The sequence below is a fragment of the Phlebotomus argentipes genome, unplaced genomic scaffold (assembly GCF_947086385.1).
Source record: "Phlebotomus argentipes unplaced genomic scaffold, Phlebotomus argentipes genome assembly scaffold_4, whole genome shotgun sequence".
Classification (NCBI taxonomy): Eukaryota; Metazoa; Arthropoda; class Insecta; order Diptera; family Psychodidae; genus Phlebotomus; species Phlebotomus argentipes.
The window spans coordinates 10,813,740-10,840,587 of record NW_026776174.1 but is presented as its reverse complement, the minus strand read 5'-3'; the positions used below and the strand labels follow the sequence as shown (position 1 = coordinate 10,840,587).

Genomic DNA, 26,848 nt, shown 5'->3' with positions numbered 1-26,848 from the left:
TGATTCCAACATAAAAAGGCCCGAAAAGGAAAAACTTCCGACTGCTCGAATTGTGTCACCAAGTGCTTATTTTCTCTACAACAATGCTGAGAAAAGTGGGACTTCTTCTCCTCGAGGAGGGACGAAAATACACTTCTTTTCATACAACACATAAGTGGTTATTTATTGTTACTGTACAATCGTCAAGGATGTATTATCGACATTGTCCTGCGCCAGATGCAAAAATGTCGAGGAATCTTTGGCGTCAAAAACCCACGCAAGTCAGAGTCTCTCTATCGCTAATGTGTCATATTTGAAAGATTTCAAACATATAATTAAGTAATAATTCGCGACTATGTGCAGACAAGTTATGAGGAATTAAAGAAGGCAGCAGAATAAATTTGCTCCACTTTTGCAAAATGTCAATTTAATTGTAAATTAATTGCCTGATTACGTACCCACAGCCTATAGATTACATAGAATTGCATGAATTGAGACAAACCACAGTCATGACAATGTCAAGAGAGATGTCTTGAGTGAGAAAAAAAACTGTGAGACGAATATTTCCAGAAGAGGACTTGCTGTGGATGCTCAATTGGGAGTAATTGCAGATTCCACCATCGTTAATTAGGGTAATGCTGCACATGAGCCGAGGAGGAATTTTCCAAGAAAAATCCACACACACAACTGCACACATATCACGAGTGCTTGGCGTCTTATCGAGATGGGAATGCGTTCAAAATCTTCCTCTAAAAATAAGCAAACCTTATCAAATATTGCCAATCTCGGGCTTGAGTCACAAACTGCAGTCTATTTGTGAAGTCCATGAGGATTTTTTTTGGTTCTTCATTCAATTTATGCTCCGCGAAATTAACATAATGAGATTGAATGGGCGCAGGAAGCCCAGGAGTTATGTTTGAAAGACACACACCCTCGGGGTAATTTCCTGGTAAATATTTCTGGGAGAGCTAAGAAACTTTTCTAATTTATCCACTTCCGCCAAGTGCTGACTTGTTCATGCCGTCAATGCGAGTATGAGGAATTAAGAGAGGCTGGGTGAATAAATTAGCGATTAAAAGTTGCGTGAAAATTCATCCCTCCTTGGCGTTGATGGGAAATTTCGAGGGTTCGATGGGCTACAAAGCACATACATATGTGGCAAATGGATAAGACGCAAAAGTGTTTCCACATCGACGCCCCCAAAAATTGAATTTTCCACCCTTTCCGGTGTCTCAGCATTGTTCAATGTGGGAAGTGATCTCTAATCCGTGTACAAAATAGCCCAGTTACTGGTCAATGGGGTATAAAATCGCTTAAGCAATTCCATCCCTCGCCTCTTCATTCATCATACCAGGCGCACAGCATCGCCCAGATACGGCAATTCACCCCACCAGAAGTACACCAGAGAGTAAATCATTCCCCTAACGAGCAAATGAATGCAATATGTATCGAAAAACAATATTATTATTCAGTCAACCCCTCATTTGTGAGTCAATGCATCCGCCTCGGATGATGTTGCCTCTCTTGATAGACTTTTGGGCAACGTTCAGAGGGTTGGAAATCGGGGTGTTCTCTCCCAATCTCCGTCAAGATATACTCACATTGTGTAGCTTAAAGTAGAGTCCGCAGGCATTGCAGACGGGTTCACCGCTTGAATTTCGTCGCCACAAGGTTGTTGTTGTAGTTTTGCAGTTTGCACAAGAGGTTCCCGCTCTTCTGGCGGCACTTTGGAGTGACTGCAAAGAGGCCAATGGTCGGTTATTAGATTTTTATGTAAAGACAATCAAGCAATTGAGGTATTTCTTGAGTGTGTTTGTGTGTGTTTTGCATTAAATTAAGTAATAAAATACACATCAACTTCCTCTTTTGCTTTATATTTCCAATTCCTCCCTATGAATAAATTTTCATTTTATATAACAAAGAAAAAAAATAAAGCGAACAGCGAAACTGTAATGTTATAGAGATATAAAGACAAACTGAGTAGTTGCTCTCTAAACGCCCACTCATTACTTTTTGTACTCTCGCTGCTCAACTCCTGGACTAAAAACTCCCCAGCTATGTACGTCTGAAATCCATCACATTTGATATTCAGAGCCGAGGCGCATCATGTAAAAAGCACACACATTATAAATGTGAGTGAAAAATAACGAAGGAATTTGTGGATGTTGAGCATTTTTGGGTTACTCTTCTCAATGCTCCTTCAGCTACTCTTTGACGCGGAATCAGAAAGAAGTTCGATCAATTTATTTCAAATTTTGAATGTCACTCGTCATGACAAAGATGGATGATCCATCATCTTGTCGACTCATACGCCAGTGCTCTGCTGCTGCTGCTAAAAAATCCCAGCGAGAGCACCTTAATTCTCCGAAGGAGCTTCCAATTTAATTTCATGTCCACCGCCTCGCTCCGGATGGATGACATTAATACACTTTCGCCATGCCGGCCGCAAGGGGAGGGTGAATGATTATGATTCTCGGCGAGAAATTCAGGTCAAGACATCCCGTGATCTCAATAAGACGTTCACCGGACACGAGAAACTCGCGAAAAGCCCATAAAACTAAATAGAGTACACCGCATATAGAAAGGCATGTCCATAAACATAAAATTAACGCCGTTAAAATGAGGCTATCAGAAGGTGTACGACTGAAGCGCCGATAGGGATTGTGAGCGAAGGAGATTTCTTTCGCCTAAAATTAATCCTCACGCACTTCCTGTTGGCGTCTCACCCAGAACTCATAAATTTCCCAGCCCAGCAACACCATGTGAGGCACGGAGGTCCTTAGAGAACTTCCATGGCGCGCATTTTGCAGCAGAATTCGCCCCAGCAGAATGACATTCACGGCTGTGAATTTCCCGGATGGATTGCAAAATTGAAGCCACTGAGGTTCTTCAGTGCCAAGCTTTAATTTTCACAAGAACTGAAGGAAAATAAAAAAAAACCTCTTTCACATTTAACGGAAGTGAATCATTAATCACTGTTGGTGGGAGAAATCATGGAGTCGCTCGGTCTGAAGTCTTCTTGTGGTATAAAACTTTGAATCTTTCAATTTAATTAAGTGGATAACAGACTGACCATGAAAGTTATAATAAAATGAAGAGAAAAAATAATCGTGAAGCATTGTTGATCAGTCAATTTTTCAATGTAGAATAGAGAGATGGCATGGAGAAGTCATTTGGTAAGTTAGACATCTAATCTCTGTCCGATTAGATCCATAAGTATGCGATATGCCGGCACAATGGTAAAAGATCTCCCGAAGAGAATTCCACAATGACATTGCACATTGCCGCTATAAATACATGAGAATATGTAAGTCTCCCCGAAAAATTATACAGATTGAATGAGAGAAAGAAAAAAAAAAACACATTTAATTCTTGTTATGTTATTCCATTTAAATACTTCACTGAGAGACCATCATGTTAGATTTCATTGTTGTTATTAGCCTGAAATGACTTTGTAAAAAAGTCAAGATTTTCAATCATGGACACAAAACACACTGGAAGAGAACAAATTCTCTTTTATAAGCCTCAATCATCCTTATTCGCCTCGCCAGACGCCGAATGGATGTGAATATTTTGGAGGTTTGAACGTTATGGAATCCTAACTGCTCTACTTTGACAGGTTAATGCCGAATTTTACAGCATTTCTTGCTCAAAGTCTAGACTTTAGTACAAGTTTAGATCTAAGGAGCGATTCCCACTCAAACTGAAGAATGTTACACGTTGAAACATGTAAAAGTTCAATATTATTCAGTAAGAGACTCATCATTCAAATACAAGTAAATAAATAAGAAATCTATGATAAAATGAATTTACTGCAAAATTTTTCATGCTCACGCTTGAAAAATGCAAACAACTGTCACAGATCGATCAATTTTTGCAACTTTCACAGCTTCCGAACTGTCACTTTGCTTTTGACACATTAAAATAGCCTTTGGAGGTCATTTTAAAATAACATATTCAGACGGTACAAATTGGCTTAACACGCATGAATCAGAATTGCAAATTATAAAAGTGGTGAAGTGTTTAACACAATCGCCATCCTTAATATCCAGAATCTTAGATTATTTGTAAACTTGCGTAAGCGATAAACTCTTAAAAATCCGAGGAAGTGAGTAACTTATTTGGCGTCATAGAAATACACTGAAAGTTTAAAGCTCAAAAATACCAATTTAAAGGTTGTCAATCATTCGCTCTAATCCAATTGAATGAAGGTTTGTTTAATTTCAAACGCCATTGTATAATATTGCCTAAAGAATGAGGGATTTAATTACAAACGAAGAATAAGATTAACTTTACCCAGTCAGATTTGGCGATTGGATTGCTGAAGTTTACATTGTCAAGATTTCATCGAATTTCTTTAAGGAGAAAATCTAATATCTCACCGCATTAAAAAGTGATTCTTCATGTTCCTTTTCACCGCACTGAATCTCTTCTCTGTGTGTGTATAAATGAAAATCTAATCAAATTTTATAATCAAGATGAGTATTTTTGTAGCACAATACATAAAATTTACACTGCATATACGGAGAAAATTATTAAAGTCGGATGAGTTTGCATAATTTTTTTGTGATACATTACATATTCAAGCTATTGAGCATAAATATAGGAATTTAATTAAATTAATTAGATATTTCCTTTATCGACCCACACGCCAGGTGTGTAACATGCTTCCTGCGCTGTAATCATTCATACAAATTTTCTCACAAATCGCTACAATTTATTAACGATTCTCTCGCTTTTTTTTTTCTCTCTCTCCACCTCGCAATGTACCAAAGCATTGAGTTATGAATGCCCAAATTATTCACGATTATGCATTAGCTCACCACGTTTGTCCTCGAGGTGGTTTTGAGGTGTTTGCTGGCGAAGTACTTGCGACTCTCGGATATCACTTTCGTTGCTTTTGTTCTGCTGTGCAGAATTGTGATATATAAGAGAGTGACAGTGCGGCTTTAGAGTGTAATTTATTGTTGTCCTTTTAATTTCGTGTGAATCTTCACAGGTTTGCGCTGGGCTGAAGGTATTCGCCGGGGCGCATCGCATGTGAACAATCGCATCTTGAGTGGCTCGTGAGAGACGAAGATTTTTCGATATAAGAAGGTGAGGCAGGCCGATAAATCAAAAATCGAAAGAAGTGGCCGAATAAAACACATACACAAACGCCGCGTCGCCATACAAAAAAAACACAACGATCGGTTATAAAGGAGAATGAAAATATAAACGGGAGCAATAAAAAATCATATCTGAGAGAAATCTGGCAGATCATCTTCGATCGAGAGTGGAGAATAGCTTGCTTAACCCATTTATCCTCTTATCGAAACAATGTAATGTGGAGATACGAGTAAATATAAAAAACCAACAATGAATCGCACCATGGAAAATAACAAAAAGCGCCTCAAATACAATAATAAAATGTCTTGCTGTGCCAAAACATCTTGCCAATCAACTTTCCATAGAGTCATTCTCACCTACAGTGAGTGTATATGATCTCTATATGCCTTCAATCTTCTCCTATATTTTCTCTCTCGGCCCTTCTTCAGGCCAATGCTGAAAGCGAACACGGCTCAGGCAATCCCATCGGAGTGTAGATCACCTTCACGTATCAAATTTCTCCTGAACAAATCAAAATTTCATCGTTTAATTCGCCCAATAACACACACAGAATTCTTGTTGGGATGAGGAGAAATATCGCGTCATCGTCCGTGTAAAAACAAATAACGTCAATCACATTATGACGATCGCTCTGGCTTTATTTCCCTCTGGCTTGTTAGGAAGATGATCGAGAGCTAAAGATCCTCTCATCATCATCGCCATCTTAATGCGCGCGGGACAAGTCAATAAAACTGCAGGAGGACCACATGTCCCAAATAGAGCTGTGCGTTCCCCATAAATGATTTGGGGGAGAGAGAGAGCATAATAAAAGCGTGGGAACTTATGGATTCGGCCCAAAATTAATTTCATTTATGAGATTCTGATTAAAAATGCAGACAGATTGGGAGGTTGCACAGCGCGGATTTCCGATAAATTAAAATTCTGCCAAATAGCTGTGATGCGGATGAGCGCAGAAGAGGCAAAAGGATTGTGAGAAACACACAAGATCAATGGGTTTGATTCTCTTGAGCTGCGACGCCCCAAATAATGGGGTTCTCATCTGGACAGGATATTGAGCAGCCGAGAAATCGACAGGCGCTGCAACACGTTATCAATTGAAAAGCTACTGGCACGGAATGGTGTTTGTTTGGGTGCCTCTCTGTTGCCCTAGAGACTGGCCATTTGACATTGACACCCATTAGGACTAATTTCATAAGCGCGCCACAGGCGAACAAAAAGCGCCACACCATGAAATCAATACCAGAATCCCAACCAGAGTCTAATCGGCGGCTCAAGCACACGCGGAAAACCCGTTGAAAGTCATGTGAAAAGTTAAAGTGCTCCCGAAAAACGCTGCATCTGCATTTTCTCCTCATTTTGACGGCCCGAACTCTTGAGCCAACACAGCAAAATGCGCCCCAAGGGCGTGGTGAAATATTCGTTGCTAAGCATTTTCATGGGGTTGCTAGGGTTTTTGAGAGTCACGTGATTGGTCGATATTTCTCACCCTTCAAAAATCCCCCTGCTTGGCACCCTCTGTTCATCGTATTTTAGGGGTTAAGTGAACTCGGGCCAGACCAAAATATTGCCATCTCTCGCTTCGCTAATCGACACCTTGAAACCCGCGCCGCAACACAGTTTGAGGCCCTCGGCCAAGGGTTGGAGTGAAACTGTCACACAGATGCCGAAAGGGAATCGCAAAGCGAGATCAACGGTCCCTTAAATCGATTTCCGGGTGGTTTATCTACTCTGTGCTCGGGAGCGAAAAGGAATTACTGTGGCGTGAATGAGAGACATTCGGAGAGGATGAGCAGCACTGAGAGAAAAAATTATCAATCTTCCAAGCTTTTCAATAGATTTTAAAATAAGATACAGTTTCGCAAAGTTGAAACCGCCATAAAGAAAGCATTTTCCAGCGATTTTAAGAATTCTTTAACTGTTTCTAAACAATTTTGCATGAAAATGCTTATAAAACATCAAACTAAAATTTGAGGTTATGAATGTAGCTTATAAAAACATTCTTGGACTAATTTTCATTCATTCTATAATCACAAAAATAGTTATTTAATCTCCAGAATTCATTTTAAATCAATCACATCACCTAGAAAAACTATTTAATTGATTATTCCAAGCAAAATAATATAGAAAATGCTTCAAAGTGTTTAAAGATTCATCAAAAATTCAAGACAAAATTGTCTTGAAATCATTCCAATATATTGTTTCTGAAAAACCCTTTTCTTCACTAATTTAAAGAGAAAAACAGGGCAAAAGAACCAAGAAAAGAACGCTCTAAACGACCTTTTTAACGCAAAATGAAGTCTGTTGATTGCGTTGTTTCTCTCAGTGCAGAAAAGCCGAGGGGAGAGAAAATCAATTAAGGGGGAAAATCACGGTGTGTCTCATAAAGCAAGATGTATAATTGTATTTATTGCAGTTGCATGAAATTTTATTGTAGAAATGCGCTTCTCCTTTTATTGATTGGGAGGAGGACAAGATTCTGCCAAGTTGACCAATTTATGAGCACGTTTTCACACGCAAAATCGTATATATATATATAAAGTGCATCACACTCTGGCTGTTGGTGATTTTCGCGAGGGTATCAAATACAGATTGAGTGTATTTTTAGAGAAGAAGGAGGAAAAGCAAGAGAAACACATCCTCAATTTTTTGCCCCGCTGGAAAAATTGACTTTCAATACTCTTGTGCTTCTCTCGCAAGCCTGGCGAATCGCGCCCAGTGTAACCTAAATAGCCACAGCTGAATGCGGCGGATGGAGAGGTCTTTGGTCAGGATGAAAGAGCTCGTTCATTACCTCATCGGCACGCCTTCATTTTGATTTAGCACTGAGTTGGGTTTCATTAAACAAGCGAGCGCGGCAGCAATCTATCCACGGCATAACATGTGTAAGCAGCACTTCCAACTGGATTGTAATTTTATTGCCAACAATAATAATTTTTATTGAGTCTCAAAATTGGGCGATACGGCAACATTGAACTACTTCGCAACACTCAGTCCACTAATAAATTCCATTTAATTGTGTTTACCTGCAAATTATCTCATTTGCTGAATGCAAAAGCACCAAAACACACTTTGAACGTTCGCTCGTTGGCTCGGCAAAGCTCTGGGAATTTGCATATCATTGTTCTTCGTTAGATTCGAGTGGAGAGTTTTTGAGCATAAATGCCCGAAGATGGTGACCTTTGATAGTCAGCTCTGATAGTCTCGCTTTTTGATATATAATATTTGGTTCGTCTTCATATTATTTTCATTATTAATTAATTGTGTGTGCGCAAGTTATTGAATTCAGCAAGTTGGGCGCGAAGTGCAAGAAAACAATTGGCGTGTCTGTCGTTACCTTGGGATTTTTTAGCAACAAAATTCAATGGTGTAATTGACATTTAATAATTTGTGCGATACGATCGCACATCGATCGGCATCTGTAGATAATTCGACTGCATTATATTGTCATGTATAAATTACACATCTTTAAATGAAATTATACTAATTAAGTGGAGATCGTTGGATGCTAATTATATAGCAATTTGACTGCAGAAAAAAAATTATATTTTCGCGTTAATCATCCTGTGAGCATTGCCATTGTTGTTCGGCACAAGAAATCGATCATGACATAGAGAAATCATGCAATATTATCGCATTATCACAGACGCTCTTGGCACATTTCAAATGCTCTCTATTTCTGAGTCTGATTTCTGCCCAAGTTTCTGCCAAGAATTTTACGCCTCAATCCGCTTATCGAGTCGCCGCTCTTTTTTTTCTAGAAAAAAACAACTTGCGCGCGAAGCAATAAATCTTGACAATTGCTACCTGCAAATGGCCTTAGTTATCGAGTCTGACAAAAGTATTCCTGTATGATTTTAATTCAGTTAGCGGCAATCATTCAAATTTGACCCTCAATCTCATAAATCAAGATATTTCATTCACGAAAATTATTAAGATCAATGGCATGATCAAATGTATCATGAATCTACACACACACAATCGCGATGGCGGATCAAGAGTGCAATAAAAAATATGATACTTTCTTCTTTTTATTGTGCTTTTAGACACCAATTCACTGACCACAAGAATATCAAGAGACGCGAGCAAAAACGCAAATAATCTTTCTTTTTGGCCGCGTGCTCGCCATATATTATTGGTTTATGTGGAAAAGCGGGCGCGCGGCACAAAAAGATGTCTATCAATTGACTCAAATTTATTAGCCTAAATTCGATTTACTTATCACACTGCATCTTTTACACCTCTTCCGAGGCATGAGCAGTGCAAGGATTAGACGCGCGACAGGGAAGATTGTGAGATTCCCCAATATAATTGTATATCATAGTTCAGAAGCGCGCACTTCCATTAATGCGAGCTTTCACGTATTTAAATATCGCCCCGACTAATGAGTGTTGGTGAGGAATTCGTTGTTACTCTGACGATTCGTAGAACACTTTTTTATCATCAATTTCTTTGGAAGCGAGCGCGGACTCGAGTAGGGCGGAAAGTCTAACAAAAGGGAATGTTGGTGAGCAGCAAAAAAGGCAGTGAAGTAATTGATTTTTATGGTAATGATGGCATTAAATCACAAATTCATAGTATATAATGTAACAACTTCGTGACTATTAGTTTTATTTCTGATGCTATTCGTGTCAGTTCAGATGATGGTTCTTTTTGCATTTCATTTTTCCCAGACTTCCAGGGAAAGCTCAAGAGCTTCATTTTTTTGGGGGCCTCTTTATTTTTCTCTTCACCCAATGAAGCCATCAAAATCTCCTGAGATTCAAATATATCACATCGATATCCGCATGACATTTTGACATTATGCAGAAAATTTTTACTACTGTTTAATTAAAATGAACGCAGTGTATTTGTCAACTGGTTTTTCTGCCTCCCCGAAAAGCCATGCCATGCTTTGCGGAGAAATCACGCGGCGAGAATTTTCTTATCATGTTAACTTCCATAATATCTTCACCGGAATGGAGTGTATAATACATTTTAGTTGGTAATAAAATAACACAAGTCCACGATATGCTAATTAATTTATCGACATCTACAAGCGATTCCAATGCAAATTTACTAATTTGCTTTGGATGAAGAGTTTCATTTTCCCTCCCTTAATATAATACTATAAAACTTAAGGCAGTGATATTAAATATGAAGAGCACACACCACAAAATATCACATTTAATTAAAACACGTTAACAAGATGAGACAACAACGATTAAACAGGCGCGTATCAATTAACAATGCCATCTCATGATGCCACTGAACACACGCCGTAATTCTCTGAACAAGTGTCTGGATTATTGGAAATTGTATTTTCTCCAAAAAACAACCCTCAGCAAAAAAATTTTCCCCTGTGTTTCTTGTTTGTCCGAGTCAAATATTTCGGCTTTAGATCAATATTTGGCGAAGTAAAATTCTTCTGTGAAATGTCAAAGGCACAGTCCTAATAACTGAAATTACTCATCGATTGACAGAAAGTGTGGGCGGAAGATTAGAGTACAGTATGCATTATACACTTACCAGTCTTCGTTTCGGTTTAATAAGTGGTCTATTTTGTCCGTTCATTTTATAATACAATCCACAGGCGTTACACAAATAGTGTCCAGTACCGTCTCTTCGCCACAGTGGCGTTGAGGTTGCACCGCAATTTACGCATTCTCTACCCTCTGAAAGAAAGAACATGCAAATGATCAGATACAATTATAGATTTCGACTTTGGCGCCTATATTTAACCATGACCTATGCAGGAATATTGCCCATCTCCACTGTGTTAGTCTATTCAGGCGATTTACACACTGTGCAGGAAATCTTTCGTGTCAAACAGTGATGTTCACATTGAAAGAACTCAGATACAGAATTGCTCGTTGTCTGATAAAAACGGAAAAACTCGATTTTGGGATGTTTAAGTGATAAAATTGAGAGTTTATCAAAGGGAAAAGTCACTTATGTTTTCAGATCATAATTTTTCCATACAAATCTTAATAAATCTTCAAGTTTAGAAGTTTAAAAATCGATTAATGACTTTTCCCTTGGAATTTAGCGATTTTTCAGCCTCATTTTCAAGCTTATGTCAAGTGAAAAGCACTCAAAATGACAAAAATCGAATCAAACCATTCGATCAACAAGTGAGCAATATTAAGGATTGTTAATTTTACAAGTTGTGTTAGTGAAAATTGCCACAATTATCCCTAACACTTTGATAAACACACTTTCTTCTCCTGATTTTCGCGGATTTCTCGCCAAGGTGAGATTCTTCTCTCGACCCTCCCTTAAATTTAAACACTTCCCGAGACGTAAAGCACACTCATGACGACTTTATTTTGTCATTTGCACAGTAATTACAAGTAAGTGACTTATGTCTGTAATTAGAGTTCAATTTAAATATAGGGTGGCTTCGGAGTGGCCGCGAAAGCGGGCAAGAGACATTTAAACAGGTGTAAAATTAATGGGATCCTCAATCGATCGACGAAACGAGACAGCATAAAAAATGTCACACATGATTGGAAAGTGCGATGAGGTGACATTCGGGGAAGAAAAAGAGCAAACGCGAGGGATTGATGTTTGTTGTTCTGGCGAGGAAGGCGAGGACAGAGAGCCAAAAGCGTTCTGTATGGCGTTATTTTTTGGCCATACAATGATGCGCGATGGGCAAATGGAGTTGTGGAAGAGTATCGAAGTCCGAGAGAAGTGTCAATCGCCTCATGCTTGAGGAATGATTTATGTACTTTGGTGACGGAGGTACGAAATGTTATACCACAGCCAGTCAGCCTGTAATAATCATGAATATTGAAATTACTAATAAATTTATTAATTTATGCGCCTCAACGGTTGTTCCCAAGACTTCCCCAGAGAGACACTTTTGGTATCTCTTTTTCTTTTTCTTTTTTTGAGGAATTGGGCAAGTGAGTTTTCACGGGAAGATAGAGAGAGACAAGAATTATGGACAGGCGAGTGAATTGGATTGGATGCCTGGATCGTGATGTGTTCTTCTCGCGTCCAGAATCGCTGAGTTTCAGTAGCAATTAGACATAAATAAAAGTCTTGTGTATTTTTACCATTTTACGGGTTTATCTGTCCAAATCGATATTTAAGGTAGATCCACTGGGGAGAAAATGATTAACTGAGCGCGTTATACATATATTCAAATATATTTCCGTACACATTCGTGCCACGATTAGTTGGCGAGAGACCGAGAAGGACGGGGAGATTGTAGAGCGAATAGGGGAGATTAATAAAAAATAAGAAAGTCTCCTCTAACGAGACTAACAAATGTGAGATGGTGTTTTTAGTATAAGTTTCAGAAAACCACTCTGACCGTTAATAAATCAGTCACTTAATGATCTTCTTCAAAATATAGCTGTGAGGACAGCTCAGGTATTCTATGGAATGTCTCCAGTGATTCTCTCCTCGATGAGGTATGAGAAATTTGGATGGCATTCAGGAACCAGACGATATTTTATACTTAAATTGTTTTTTGACAACTCAAATCTGTACCTTTTCTCTCTCTCTCCTCTCACTCATGAGAATATATTTTGCCTTCTTATACATTTATTTGTATTTTATGTCACTCCATCTTTTTTTTTGTTCTCCAACAGCCAAACAGGACAAGAGAGACGAAAAAAAAAGTGACTTTGCTGGACGATAGATTCCTTGTGGTGGTTTTTTTCCATCTCACACTAACAAATTGATTTAATTATGAATGAAAATGAGACGGCAATCATTTCACATGTAATTTCCAAACGAATCTGTCCAATGATTATTTCTCAAAAGGTCCCAAACCACGAATGCGAAATATTTCTTTTTTCATGCATAAATAAGGATGATTCACGCTGAAGAAGAAGGCATGGGAATTTTCAACATTCAACTCAGCGATGCCTCATTTTATATACTTTATGATTTGTCTCTGTTTGCTTTTTTGTCTGATCCACTCTCTTAAGTAGCAAAATCCAAATAGGATAATTTGCTCTTTCACCACTTAATGGCGCGTACATTGGGAAAAGACAGAGTGAGAGAGGCTTTTTTAAGGCATTCCAGCTGGCATTCCGTTTAGCTGCGGCTCGAGGACAAGTAGGAGAGAAGGCGCAGAAAAAACTACTATAGTACTCAATAAAATGTAGCTTATTTCTAATTAAAATTATTGAGGTGGGTTAGGATTTTACTGCATCACTTCTATACATTAATTTCCTCTTTCCCTCCATTTTTATGAATATTGACTTCAGCATCTGTTTGTCTATAAAACTCCTCTTACTCCATCGCCTTTTTTAGTGCGCCTTTTTCACGAGTGGTAATTAGTAATCGTCATTCAGTGTGCTTAAAAGTCGCGCAAAGAATAAACACCATTTGTGGTGATCGCGTCAAAGTGTGTGTTTATCAAAAGTGGATCTCGCGAGAGAGAAGGAGAGAATTTTATATAATTCGGCAATTACACACTGAATAGATTTATGCTCTCAGTGTTTTATGTATTTATTTTACTAGGTGTTTTTTTTCGGGCGAGAGTATCACGTTCTCGCTGTTCTCATTATATCGTTCATCAAAAGCTAGATGACATTACAGAGGTGATATTACGGCACAGAATATAATGAAAGCTTAAGCATGTAAGACAAAGACACGTTGTGTTATTTATACAATCAAATCATAAGTAAGAAATCAAAAAAAAAATTGGTAATTGAAATGAAAGAGAATTTGGGATTTCTCGGTTTGTTGTCAAGCTTCAATGTCTGTTGATCGGTCTTTTCCAGTGTTTAAGAAGCAATGACGGATTCAGCACTTCATTTGGTGTGAAATTGATTATTCTGCGTGCTCTTTTCCACACCGTTCCGCCGCTCAAAATGCTATAAAATCGATTTTGTAGGGAAATTAAAGCGTGTATTAGTCAATTTGGCTCCTTGTACATATCAATAAATAATCGTGTGCGAGACGCTGAAATCGCCAAGCGGAAATGCACCTTCACTTTCTCAAGTCTGGACGGTGAGATGTCTGAATGTGTCCGACGATAGGCAAAAGGAGAAGATTCTGTCTATATTTTTTTTTACACGCCGTGGAGTATTTATTAAACCACCAGCGAGCATATAAAAATCCCTCCGTGTATTATTTAACAAGAGGTTTTCTTCACCAGAATTCCGAAAACTGTCACTTAAAAATTATGTCCTCTGTCCGGCACTAAATTTTTTGTCGATTTTTTTATTATGTGCTCTGTTGTCTTTAAATTTCGTCGTTTTGTTCCTCATGTTGGCTGCAGAGGTAAAAAGCCACACACTCTCTCGACCAGCTCGACTGCCAAGCGACCATTCTTGGGGTCCCGAGAGTTGAAGAAGGTGAGTTTCGAGGATAGGAGAAAATGTCAAATTTTATAGAAATTATTGTTCTACTAAAATTTAATATTGCTTTACGTGTGCATTTGGCCAAGTGTGCTTGTCTCCTTATATTGGAATAAATAAATTTTCCTGCCCGTGTGACACACAAGTGCCCAAATTCTCATCTCCTTTCCTCATTCATCGTGTGTGCTTTTTTTCCTCCTCCTCCTCCTCTCCGAGACATAAAGGCAAAACAGGAACATTTTTTTTCGCTTTCACAGCGCAACATGATGATAATTCTGTCTCCTCTCTTCGTCTCTCTGGCACTGTCTCACCGTCCAATTAAAATTACATACAAATTTATGGGTTGACAATAATTTCCCTGGCAAAAACACACTTATTTCCCCCCTTCATGAGCCAGCGCGATATTTGCTGTGAAAGAGATTTTCCCATAATTACTCACGCAAATATTCAGAATCCATTGTTAGAGCCTAATAAAAGATTTAAGGAGGAAAAAAAAGCAGCGACTATCTGTGGGTGAAAAATGATCACGTCCCGACACAGAACAATGTCTCTTGAGCGCGCGAAAATATTCACATATTCTTATATGTGTTCATTAGAATGGCGACACTTTGGAGAGCAGAGAATATCTCTTGAAAAGGGGCAGAGAAAAAGAGTCGCAAACCTTTTCACATGTATTCCTCGCTAGTTGTTGGCAAGAGAACAACAGAGGGAATAATTAGCCATCCTCTCCTCCCACACGAGTTATCATGGAGTTTCCAAGGCAAATAAGTGCGCCTATTCACTCGCGATTCCCAACTCTTCAAATTACATTCTCTGGGAAAAGTTCATTGGATTTTCACGTACATACGAAAGCTCCAATCATGATGGAGATTCGGGTGAGATGAGCAATTGCAAAGGAGAACGCCTATTTGCCTTTCAGACTCACTCATCTCCGCTGAGCTCTCAATAGAGTTTCTACAAATGTTGAAGCCACATTTTTTTTATAGGATGTCAGACAATTGTAACTAAAAGACCGTCTAAAAATTCAGTGCAGAAAAAAACACGAATACTCTTGTGAATTTGGTGCATTGCCTCATGATCAGTTCACAACCAATTCACATCTTTCGCACGTGCGCAAATCACGTGAAATTGTGCGCTTCACGCTTGACAGAATTGCCCAGATAAAGCGTGTCGCCAACAAAGGCGCTTGGTTGTGAATTGATCCTTATTGATTTGATCACGATAACACAAAAAATATATGTACAATCAATAAAATCCACAAAAAGAAGAACCCAACAGAAATGATATGGACAAAGTATTGAAGATTATGTAAAATAGCTTGTCTTCTTCTCAGTATAAAGAGGTGTTAATTGTAGGAATAAAAGGAGAAAATCAATACAAAGTGAGTGTTAACACCGAATCTTGTGATCTAAACACTTGATTATCATTTAAAAAAAATTGTCTAAATTCACGGCTAAGTTCACACATCATTTAGCAAAGTTGTAAGTTGGTTAATAAGCTTTACAATGCATTATTAAAATGAGCAGATTTAACATTTCCTGCCGGTTTGTTATTCAGGTTTTGTTTTTCTTCACATCTGAAGCTCTTTCTCCAAACTCAAAGTCAACATAAAAGCACCAAAAGAAAAATTAGTAAGGAACCAAAGGGAAATAACAGAGATAGTGTGAAATCAAACATAAGATAGAGAAAACACTGAGGTGAAATAAGAGGTTGGAAAATGAGGGAAAAACATAGGGAAAACCCACACCGTGTCCGAGTCTTACCAGCGCTCGTTCTTGCTTTATTTCGCTGGGGCTTCGTGTGCGGACTGTTCATTGTGGGCCGCGTGGGGCCCGCCTGGAACGTGCCGGCGCCACTTTGGTGGTAGCCATAGCCGCTGCTCTCATAGCCGGCATAGGCGGCCGCGGCGGCGCTCTGAGAGGCGTCGAACAGGCCGCCGCTGCCGTTTAAGCTCGCGCTACTGCTATTGTTATTATTGCTATTGGTGGTGTTGTTGTTGTTGGCCGACGCCGTACCTTCGCGCTGCTTGGGGGTGGATTGCGCCCCATTTGGAATCTGGGGCTTCACGTCCAGCGCACAATTCGTCTCGCCCGTCGTGACTGAGGTAGTTGTGGACGCCTGCGCTTGATGCATAAATGCATTCACTGCCGCCTGAAAAGACACAGTTTGCAAGAACACGGCATGAGTGCACAGGGAGAGTCCTGGAGCGGGGCCTAGAGAGTTCCTATGCACCTCTTAAAACAAAAACGATGAAATGCACTCGTCGCGAGGGTCGCAAATGGGCTCAAAGGTCGAGGGTGTTTCTGTGGATTTGATCACACAGAAGGAGAAAATCCATAGCAGAACTTTATAGTCACCTAATGGCTCCACATCCCTAATCTTTTCAAATATCCATCCAAATTAAATCTTCCGGGAATTATTAGAATTCTTCAAAATACAAAAACAAGCTTTGCCCAAACTTTGATTACAATTTTTCCTTATCTTAATTCTCATAAAATATGAATGTCTTCGCTGATAAATATCACAATAGAAAGCAAAATTATAAAAGATAAAAAAAACTAGCTATAGGTTCAAGTTTAGATTATTGCACAGAGAGATATATTTCGAAACTTCTCGAGTAGTTTCGGGCAGTCTTAAGAGGAAATAAGAAATATTCTCTAAAGTTAAGAAAAAAACATTACTGGCTCTGAAACAAGCAAAATTTTCTTAAATTAACTCCTAAATTTCTCTCTGTGACTCCTAATGATGATCTGTGATTTGTTCAACACTCTTAGACTAGCTGAAACTGCCTGTCTTATCTTGTCGTTTGTCAATTAATTCATGTTGCTTTGGGGGCCCTTCGAAACTGTTTGTCGGAAAAATGTTAGATTTATCGACCTTTCATAAGAGTATTTCACGTCCAAATCATCGTCTTGTTAGCAAATTGCTTTAACCGTGTTTTATCCGATTCTAAAACACAACAACTTCCCAAAGCATTCGCGAGCAAATCCGGCGCGTCAACAGGGAAACGGAAAATGTTGCGAAACAAGGCTTAAAGGACGTCCATCGAAACGTGTTAAGTGAGAGATACCTGATATTCTGCTGGTCCCGTTTGTACTGAATCAGGTGTGGAGTCCTTCGGTGGGGTGGGTGGAAACGAGAACAAATGTTGACCCGTTTGATGACTTTGCACTTGACTAACCTTGTCCTGTGGATCTTGCGGACAGGCGAAAGGATTTCCCCACGGACTGCCGGGCGTTGACAGCTTTGGTTCGCTCAACCATGGGATAGGTGCATGAAAATGTGGCCTACATACTTGCGGTGATGTATGAGATGATGGCATTCTAGATGCTGCTGAAACGAGACAGAGAGGGCGGGTTAAGTCACATACCAATGGGTGGTGAGTCGTAAATTTGTCATACTAATGAGCTACTTCTTCGATTGCCATTCTTGCGTGCGTGTGTGTGTGTGTGTTGGCAAGATGCTCTCTTTGCACTCTGTGTGTCAAAACTTCTTCGGGTGGCGCGCGCGGTGCGGAAAAAAGAGCCATGAACCGAACATGGGGCCATGTCATTACATATTGTATATGGAGTGTCTGTACGCCGTGTAATATTAATATTAAAATAATAATAGTTATAAGACGTGGCACTTTGTGAAAGAGAAGCAGAATTCCTTCCACATATATCTTCTCCCATGGAGCATCGTCATCCCTCCCGGTGTATAAGAAGACAACTCGGTATCAAGTGGATTAAAAGAGTTTCCTATGCTGTGCACTTATATTGTGTTGCTCACTTGCGTCGATTGCGACGTAATTCATTCGCCTAAACAACAAACAGGGTGTATAATTTTTCGCAATAACCGTTCGCTTAATAGGTGGAATTATAGAGGAATGAGATCGAACATCCATACATCACATTGGCGCCCCCGGCGGAATGTGGTGAGCTGCCTTCTGCCACGTACAGTCGCAAAAATCCACCACAGATTCGCCCAGATATGCGCGAGAGAGTGAAAAAAAAGACAGCGAAGAGAGCCTCAATAAAATAATCCGTGTTAATATTCCCAAGAGACACACGCAGATTGGGAAGTTATACTGCTGGGCCGTAAAATCATCGGCACAGTCGTGGGTTTTTAGATAAATAATATTGCTTCCCGATATCTCTCAGTCCGCGAAGGAGAGAGAATTGTGTGAGATAATGACGGGGCGATAAGGAAGTGGTTATTATGTCAGAATTTTCACCCAAAACTCATCTAATGAGCCATATTTCTCATGTCAATTTTTCCCGAGCCATCGCCCAGGGCTCCTAAGTGGAACCTGTTAATCAAGGGGGCAAATTATAATAAATTAAATTATATGCCATCATTTATGAGGATGAGGACACATAATATGCATATTTTAAATTCAATTTGATTGGCACTTTAGGGACCACGCAGTGTTTACATTCCGGGTGACGATAAATCAGCCCCAGCATCGCAATTGTTGTGCTCGGGATAGACAAAAAGGCTCTGAGGTGGCGCTTTTTTTCCCAATGAAAATCCATGCACAGAGCGCGCCTGTGTGGCATTATGATATGGTGGACTACGAGCATCGTTAACCAATTTAATTTAACTTTTTTGCTGCCTTTCTTCATCTCGTTGCGCTCAATCGGGGGCTGAAATGGGTGTCCATGGCGTATTCCAATAGGAGCACCCATAACCTTCTCGTATGGTGCTTACTGAAGTAGTATTTTCCGTTAATTTGTACACAGTCGAGCCCCGAGATCAGCGATATGATTATATCGGTAACAATTGTGTTTTATGGATACTGTCTGCCTTGGCTCTCCGGCTTCCCCAAGTGTGGATAGAGGAGGCGAGAGGAGTGCGTATACGAAGAAGTGCTCACTATTATTTCCTCCTTGTTATATTGCAGTGCACCCAATATGCAAGAGTGCAATTTTGTACCATTGAAAATTCGGACGAAAATGGATGAATGGCTCCGAGATATTGGGAGGATGCAATAGTTGCCCGGAAGGAGGGTGAGGCGCACAGAGCGCAACAATCGCCATGATTGTTGCCAACAATAAATACTTTTTACACGGCCACATTAAGATTTGATATGTGATAAGTAATGAGTTTGCCGAAGTCAGAGTTAATTGACCGATTTTAATAATGAAGGTAATGCGCAAAGAAATTTTTGCATGGCGCGTCTGCGGGCCAACAATGGCACAGAGGCTAACGATTCCCTAAGGGATTTTTCTCTGTGTGTGCCAAGGTGTGTGTGGAGAAGAAAAGGAAAATGTTTACTTACTTGACGATCTAGACTGTAACGAATATTGGTGTGCAGAATGAGCGGCTCGGCTTGAAAGATGAAATGTGTCTGGCGAAATAAAAGAAATCAATCAATTGGTAAGTATGCAAACAAATGGCTCTTCTATGCTTAAAGTCTAGGCAATGGCATCATGGAAAATGGAATGGATACGAAGCAGAGAGATTGTGCACTGTGAATATCTGCGATTTATCCCAAATTTGGCGATTTTCGGTCACATTTTTCAAGTTCTAAATGGCAAAAAGCTAAAAGCTTGATTTGAATTCGACTTCGCTTTCGGGAAATACAATCGGAACTTCAACATGTCTTTAAAATGCTGCCCTCTGGCGGTACTATGTGAAGAAAATAATCAAGATTTCATTATATTTAAAAAAAAAAAACGATTGAATAATCACAAAATTAATGGTCAGAAATCACGAAAGATTTTCCGGTTTTTCTATTTTATGGTAGATTTTAAAAATTCGTAAAAAATTATCATTGTAAAAACAATCCTTCTAAACATATTTTATCGACGGGTTATAGAAGAAAGTGCGGAAATTCAAATAATAATTTTCATAAATTGACGTGAATTGAATAAAAATGGTAGTAAAGCTTTCGAAGCTTTGAGAATTTAGGATTCAGTTGCTGCATTTCCTTGTAATTTTGTGCTCAGAGAGAAGAGCTCTGTAATTTTGGCGAAAATTGCTACAATTGTCTTAGCGGAGATAATAAAACTGATATTGGCGGACAAATTGCGAGTCATGATCGTCAAATTTAACACAATACACAACTTGTTGGCTTTTCACAATCGGATCGTGACAAGGCGATGCGCTCTGTGATGTCATTCTGAGGAGGGAAACTCTCTCGACTTAATCATCGGCATTGGTCAATGATTGCCGCGGAGCACACACAATATTGGAGTCGACGGTGAGCAGGAATCCCGTAATCTCTCACCCGGCAGACACTCGCGATCACACTATAAATAAATTATAATCATTGCACAGTGATCGGGAGAGGAGCGTACGATACTGTGGCTCGGAGCTGCTGCTACACTTGCACTCCGGCATCTTCTCCCTAGAGCATCAAGGTTGTCGATAATTTGTTGACTCAATCTCACACATATTTTTCCATGCGCGATCGCCTTGCGATCACTTCGCCAGTGTGATCTTCAGCATCCCATGGTTAAGGCGAAGGGAATGATTGCAAGTACAGAAAACCATAAGCAGCACTTTCATTTTTCTCATTTTGCACATTGTTATCGATACACCCAAGGTAATTACATTCGACGAGAATTCTCCCCTGTGATCCAGTAATTACCCACCCGGCGTCCCCACTGCAAATGTGACTTTTATGAACTTTCACGATCGCCAGCGCATTCCCAGCGGACGCTTCATCTCCGAGATGCTCATTCTCGCGCTGCGCATCGTCGGGAATGTTGTTTGTTTAATTGGCTAGAGAGCAATTAAGTAAAAAATAATCTCTCTCAAAATTATGTACTTGCTCGTCCATAATGCATATCAGGTTCTGCGCGCAAGGATTGCTCGTACGCCTTGTGGTTTTCCCTTAATTCCCGGACATTTCATTCCCATTTTGGGCACCTCCGCAATTACTTCATCTTCGCTACGCACAACAACATGCTCAGTCGCACAATGGCAATCCAAATGGTCTCTGGAGATGGTCAAGTAGATGAACAAGGGAAAAGTCGAGCTTCTAATGCTACATAGGGAAAATGATATATAAAATATGTGGCATTATGTGCGTTTTGCTTCATGCATTCAAGCCAACAATGTGACTGACAGCTGTGTCCGCCATTTTACAGAATACCGCGATAAAAATCAGCTTTCAGAACTCATACCTTCCTCTACACTGTCTCTCTCCCTCTCGCTGGCTTTTTACTTTATTATTCGAGCACTTTACCTGGCCAAATGTGTGCGCGTAGTCGCATTGCCAACACTCCTAATGCCTACGAACCACCCGTCGTATGTGCCATCATCATTATGTTCCTCAGTCTCGTACATACACATAATTGTGTGTTTCTCCCCGCAGTCGTACGAGGCCGGCATTAGCATACGAGAAATGTATCACAGCGCACAACAAAAGACGACCAGCCAGGACATTTGCGCCATCAAGCTAAACTTTGAGGTTCCATGAGAGTGACTTTGAGTTTTGTCTACCACAAAATTGCTCTTCTATCTCCTGTCTTTCTCGCGGCACACACACACACACACACACCCACGACAGAGTCAATGGACGATGGGGGAGTTATTGATTCACAGTTGAGGAATCTCGTGATTGCGCACGCGATAAGAGGGAGGAAATCTGGGAAAAGTTTCAACCATTAAGCAGCTTCTACTGCGGAGCTTGCTCTGTGTGAATTTCCCAGGAACTCCTCGCAGAACTTCTCTGCCATTCAGTGTCGTCATGGCGAAGGGAAAGAAAATTTCCTTTGATATATAGAATCTGAAGTCTGTCAAAGGCGATGAAAATTGAAATGTTCTTGGGAAAACGATGCGACAAAGCAAAAATACAGTGCAAAGGAGCTCGAAAGATTGCAAGAATATCGATAATTTATTGTTAAATTGAAGCATTTATTATGGAATTCATTCTCTTCAGGACTTTAAGAGTAAAATCTCGTTTAATGGCTTTCAGAAGAGTAGAATTTTTAGTGGTATCAAGCTAATACCGACACTTATCGACACGAATTCGTGTATTTTTGAATTCAATTTTATAGGAAAAGTAGTCAAAATTGACAGTCAAAAGTCAAATCAGTCTATATCAGTCCTTTTTTGACGTTGTGTCCTTTTTCACCTTGAAATGATTGAAGTTATCGACATTTACCGACACTTATCGATACGAATTGCCTCCAATTTCCTTTTTTCAGTACAATTTTAGAGGAAAAAAGGACGCATATGAACTAAACAGTCTTTGGACTGTCAATTTTAAATATTTTTCCCCTAAAATTGCAAGAAGCTCTTATCGATAAGTGTCGATAACTTAAAAGTGGAAAAAAACAAGTGTGATAATGCTCTAATGCTAGAAATTCTTTGTTACTATGCATTTTATTGGCCACAGTGAAGGCCGGGGCGCGTTGCCCCTCTTGCCCCTCGTTTCGGCGCTACTGCGCAGTCCTTGAAAGGAATAAATCTTTCGCATTTCTTTGCGCACTCGGACATCTTCCAAGTGGCCCGAAATAATGTCTCAGCACTCAACCATGCGAGAGTTATGCGATTTGGTTGGAAATTCAATTTTTGCCGGCTCTGCGGAGGGTGAGAGAATAAATTAAGGGCCACAGATCATACGTTCAATCTAATCTCACACTGACAATGGCAGTCTTGGTTGGTCTGACTGCAACCCAAAATCGGATTAGGCGCAATTGTGCTGTGACTGTGAGCGAGGGGCGAGAAAAGCGAGCTCTTCTTCAGATGTCACACACCGGGAAATGGGATTACTCACTGGGAATTGCCCATAAATTTCATGGGTGCGTGGAAAAAGTGACTGGTGACGATGAAAATTGGGTGCACTACTATTGGGGCATCATTTATTCATTAGTCCTCATCTCTGGCGATGGATGGTCATTTGATACTGGGCGATGAGGCGCTGTGATAGCATTCCGAAGTAACAAGAAATACCAACAGACGTCCGGAATGTGTGGGATAATTCGTGTAGTCACATTCTGTCTGGATGGCTACCAGAGAAGGCACACCACTCACAGTCTCACCATTTAACCGCGTGTTAAACAAACGATCTTCTTGTTTTTGCTTCGTCTCACAAGCACTGGTTATCGCGCGTTTTACCTCACTCTCGCCCCAGAATATCCAAAACGGCCCCGGAGACGCACAAGTGGAGCCAAAGTTCTGTCCACCATTTCGATCCTCTTCCCTATTGTCATTAGCCACTTCCCTCGCCCCACTGTATATATAATATTATATATATATTGGCAATTGGGCGAAGAACGTCTCTTCCTTTCGGCCCTTCCTGCGCTTCGTGGGGGCCCCGCAAGATTCAGAGATGAGCTTCTCAGGCATTTCGCCGTTTAATTCGATTGTCAACTTCTTGCATTGTGTATAACTCTCTTGCGCTATTGTGGAGGAAAATTATCCCAATTTGGAGTTCATTCTCTTTCTCCTGGCGTATTCCCAGGGAATTTCTCAGTGATTCTATTGTGGTTGGTCTCTTTTATTGGGGAATGGCGCTTACATGAAAATTATATTGTACTACCTATATATACCGCCCCAGTGGAGCATGATTTCTCTTTCTCATGTGCGCACTCTCCGCTCTTCGCGGAGATGCCGGAGTCTTTGGGCAGTGAGCCAAGAGTGTGAATAATTTTGAACGTTGATGACATCCCAACCGTTACTCCTGGCAGACGTCTGAAGGCCCCAATCGATGTTCCTCCCTCCTTGTTCTCGACCGAACAATTCCGCCAGCGACTCTGCCACCAGCAATTATGGCTTTTCCCACAAGGGACTTCTTCGCTCCACGAAAATTTATGTGATGAAATTAAATTCACAGAGTCCGCGGCGAGAGTGGAGAGTGGAAAAAACAGGAGAAGACGTTTAGAGTATTTATTTCCAAATTAATGTAATAAGTCTGTTGGAGTGTTCATTCACCTGCCCCTCTGGAGAGTGTGCGCGGATCAAGTGAAAGAAAAACTGGGGTGGAGAGGGGAACAAGGCCAAGAGAAACTGAAACACCTCAGCCAGAATACACCTGCCCATTCGGATGAATCGATCAGTGACTGACGGTGAGTCTATCAGCAACCTCAAACTTATGAGTGAAAAATAGATTTTTTTCTCTCTGCCTTTTCCTTCGGCCCTCCATCATCTCTCTTCCCATACACACAAATGCGCCAATGTTCCGAGCCAAAGAAAGGCAGCGGAATGAGAAAGAAGGTTAGACTTTTCTCCCCCATATTTTTGCGCACACATCTTCTTCCACCTATAATAAATAAGAATGCAACAAAACATGCAGTTGTACAACAATAATTATTGAAATTCGTTGATGAAATTTGCATATAGTGCCCTTAATTGCTGAAGAATTGCGGTGGCGTTTCATTCCCTCGCCTTCACATGCTGGAGGTAGATTAACAACCTCTTCCTAAATGAATCGTCGTCTGGCACTAATCATGCTTTCCAACATTTCAGTGCCTCTCTGAGGCACAAGGAGAAGCCAACAGCCAGAACATGATGTGGGGTCGAAAGTGCACCCTTGAGGAGTTTGATCTGGACACTGTGTTGCACCTCATCTTGCCCTGCCCAATTGGCGAACTTCAGTCGTTCCGCGGTCAATGTTCGGTCATTGGGACTCACTCGCGAGCCAGCTGAAGAGCCACAATTAAGCTATTCGGCTTAATTTTCCTTAAAGGACTGTGCTATAAGTAACTTCCCAGAAAACACTGAAAACACTTCCCAGAATTTTTTTCTTTAAATTGAAGTGTTTCTTTCTTGAGTTTCCTCCAACTTCCGCTGCGATAGCTTATTGGTTGTTTTCATTCTTTGTTCCTAGAATTTTAAGGGAAAGTAGATCTCCAGAGCAAATATTAAAACGTCCAAAAGTCGAGTGAAAACTGCTTTTGCAAGAATGATAATTTTCTCAGGTTTTTGCGCAGTTGTTAGGGAGTTAGACTTGCAACCCTATGGGCTTTTAGTTGGTTGCTTGGGTGTGCAATGCGCGGCCAACGCTGTCCATAAACTTGAGTGCATCTGCAGCGCATTCTCCGCATGCATGCAAATTGCGAGCGCATTTTGGCCTAATAGAAAATGTCTCCATAATCTTAATTAAATTGTCCCATTGGAGCGCGCATTGTGGAAAACTAATCACTCCGGGAACGGCGTGCATTCGCAATTTGTCTCGCGGCTGAGGCGGCTGGGATCGGGGAATGGTCAGCGCGTGGGCGTATGTGTTGGGTCGCCTTGATGAAAAATATCCATAATTATGTAAAATTCACCATCGTGAATGGGGCACGGTGGAAAGAGTGCTCAGAAGGTGTATGTCAAAGCGTGTGTTCGAGAGAGGTGGAGAGCGCAGCTCACCAGGTGAACGAATTCAAGGGAGGCATCAAGAAGGCAGCCAAGCAGAGCCTTCGCGTTGCTCTGCAAATGATCAATTTTGTCTTATAACACACTTTTATTTCCGACACTAAAAACACAAACTCTAATCCACACCACAAATGAGATGCAATAGAAGAAGCTTCTGTGTGTGGAAAGTGGTGGAAAATTCTCCTATGCGGACTGACAGTGAAATTGTGTGCTGTGGAACAAAATGTAAAACTATGCACACAGTTTGCTGGCTACAATAGCATGTCCCATGGCTCACTGAATAAAAGAGTGTCCGCCAGAGAGTCTCACACCTTGTGATGATGACGTCGTGAATCCCCCTTTGTATTTACTTTTTCTACCAAAGTCACACTGAATTTCGGCCGCAAATATGGACTTTTTTTCTGATGATAAATTGCCATTCCGTGGACTTAATTGTTTTCAGATTCACATCCGAAAAGGAAGTGTTCCAAAACCATTCTTTGACAATTCATAAAGTAACCGCCTTGATGCATAATCATCTTTGGCAACAAAAGGCATATTAACATTTTGTCTTAATGAAGTGATAAATTCGAGAACACCTTGGGGCTTCAAGGCATTTCTTTGGCTAGGAATGAAAGTTGGGATTAATAGAGAATTCTCCGGATGATTGTTTCTGCCGTCATCCATCTTCTGGACTCGGCAGAAGAAGGGAGAAAAAAAACATCTACAGGTCGTGTGAGTTTTATAAGCGACATTGTTTTTCTCTCCTCTGGAAATTTCCTGTCTCCAATGCGCGCGGGCATGAAAAAAAATCGGGATTGCAGATGAGGGCACAGCAAAACAGTGGAAGTCAATATAGACTCAACAAATGTAGCATCCAGAGGAACAATGATAATAAATAGTAGCGCAGAATTGAGGTGGAACAAGAATAAAGGCATAAAGAAGCCCCACAGTATAGATGTGAAATTGCATCTTATCTTCACCCAAAGCACAGTCGCGAGATCATCTCCACATCAAAATACACGCACACACAAAGTGAAGAGGGCGCATTAAATCAAGAGTGACCGGAAAAAAGATAAATGCCCCATTATTGATCGCGAATTTATTCTGAATTCCAGGAGGTCCTCTCTTGTCGCGAGACTCATGCAGGCGGCTATTTCAACACTCTCAATATGTGGCCC

General features: G+C 40.4%; 1 protein-coding gene across 2 annotated transcripts in view; it reads right to left on the bottom strand.

Moving 5' to 3' along the window:
- The window catches only part of LOC132258277 (GATA-binding factor C), a 44,607-nt gene that overhangs the window by 5,630 nt on the left and 12,129 nt on the right, over positions 1–26,848 (bottom strand). The window contains exons 3-7 of one of the 2 annotated variants that reach the window (XM_059755503.1): positions 19,654–19,722; positions 17,461–17,720; positions 16,154–16,541; positions 10,594–10,739; positions 1,581–1,715 (exon numbers count right to left, since the gene is read on the bottom strand). In XM_059755503.1, the coding sequence (XP_059611486.1) occupies positions 1,581–1,715; positions 10,594–10,739; positions 16,154–16,541; positions 17,461–17,720; positions 19,654–19,722 (998 nt within the window). The remainder of the gene's footprint in view (positions 1–1,580; positions 1,716–10,593; positions 10,740–16,153; positions 16,542–17,460; positions 17,721–19,653; positions 19,723–26,848) is intronic. The other variant, XM_059755504.1, reaches the window with a different exon arrangement.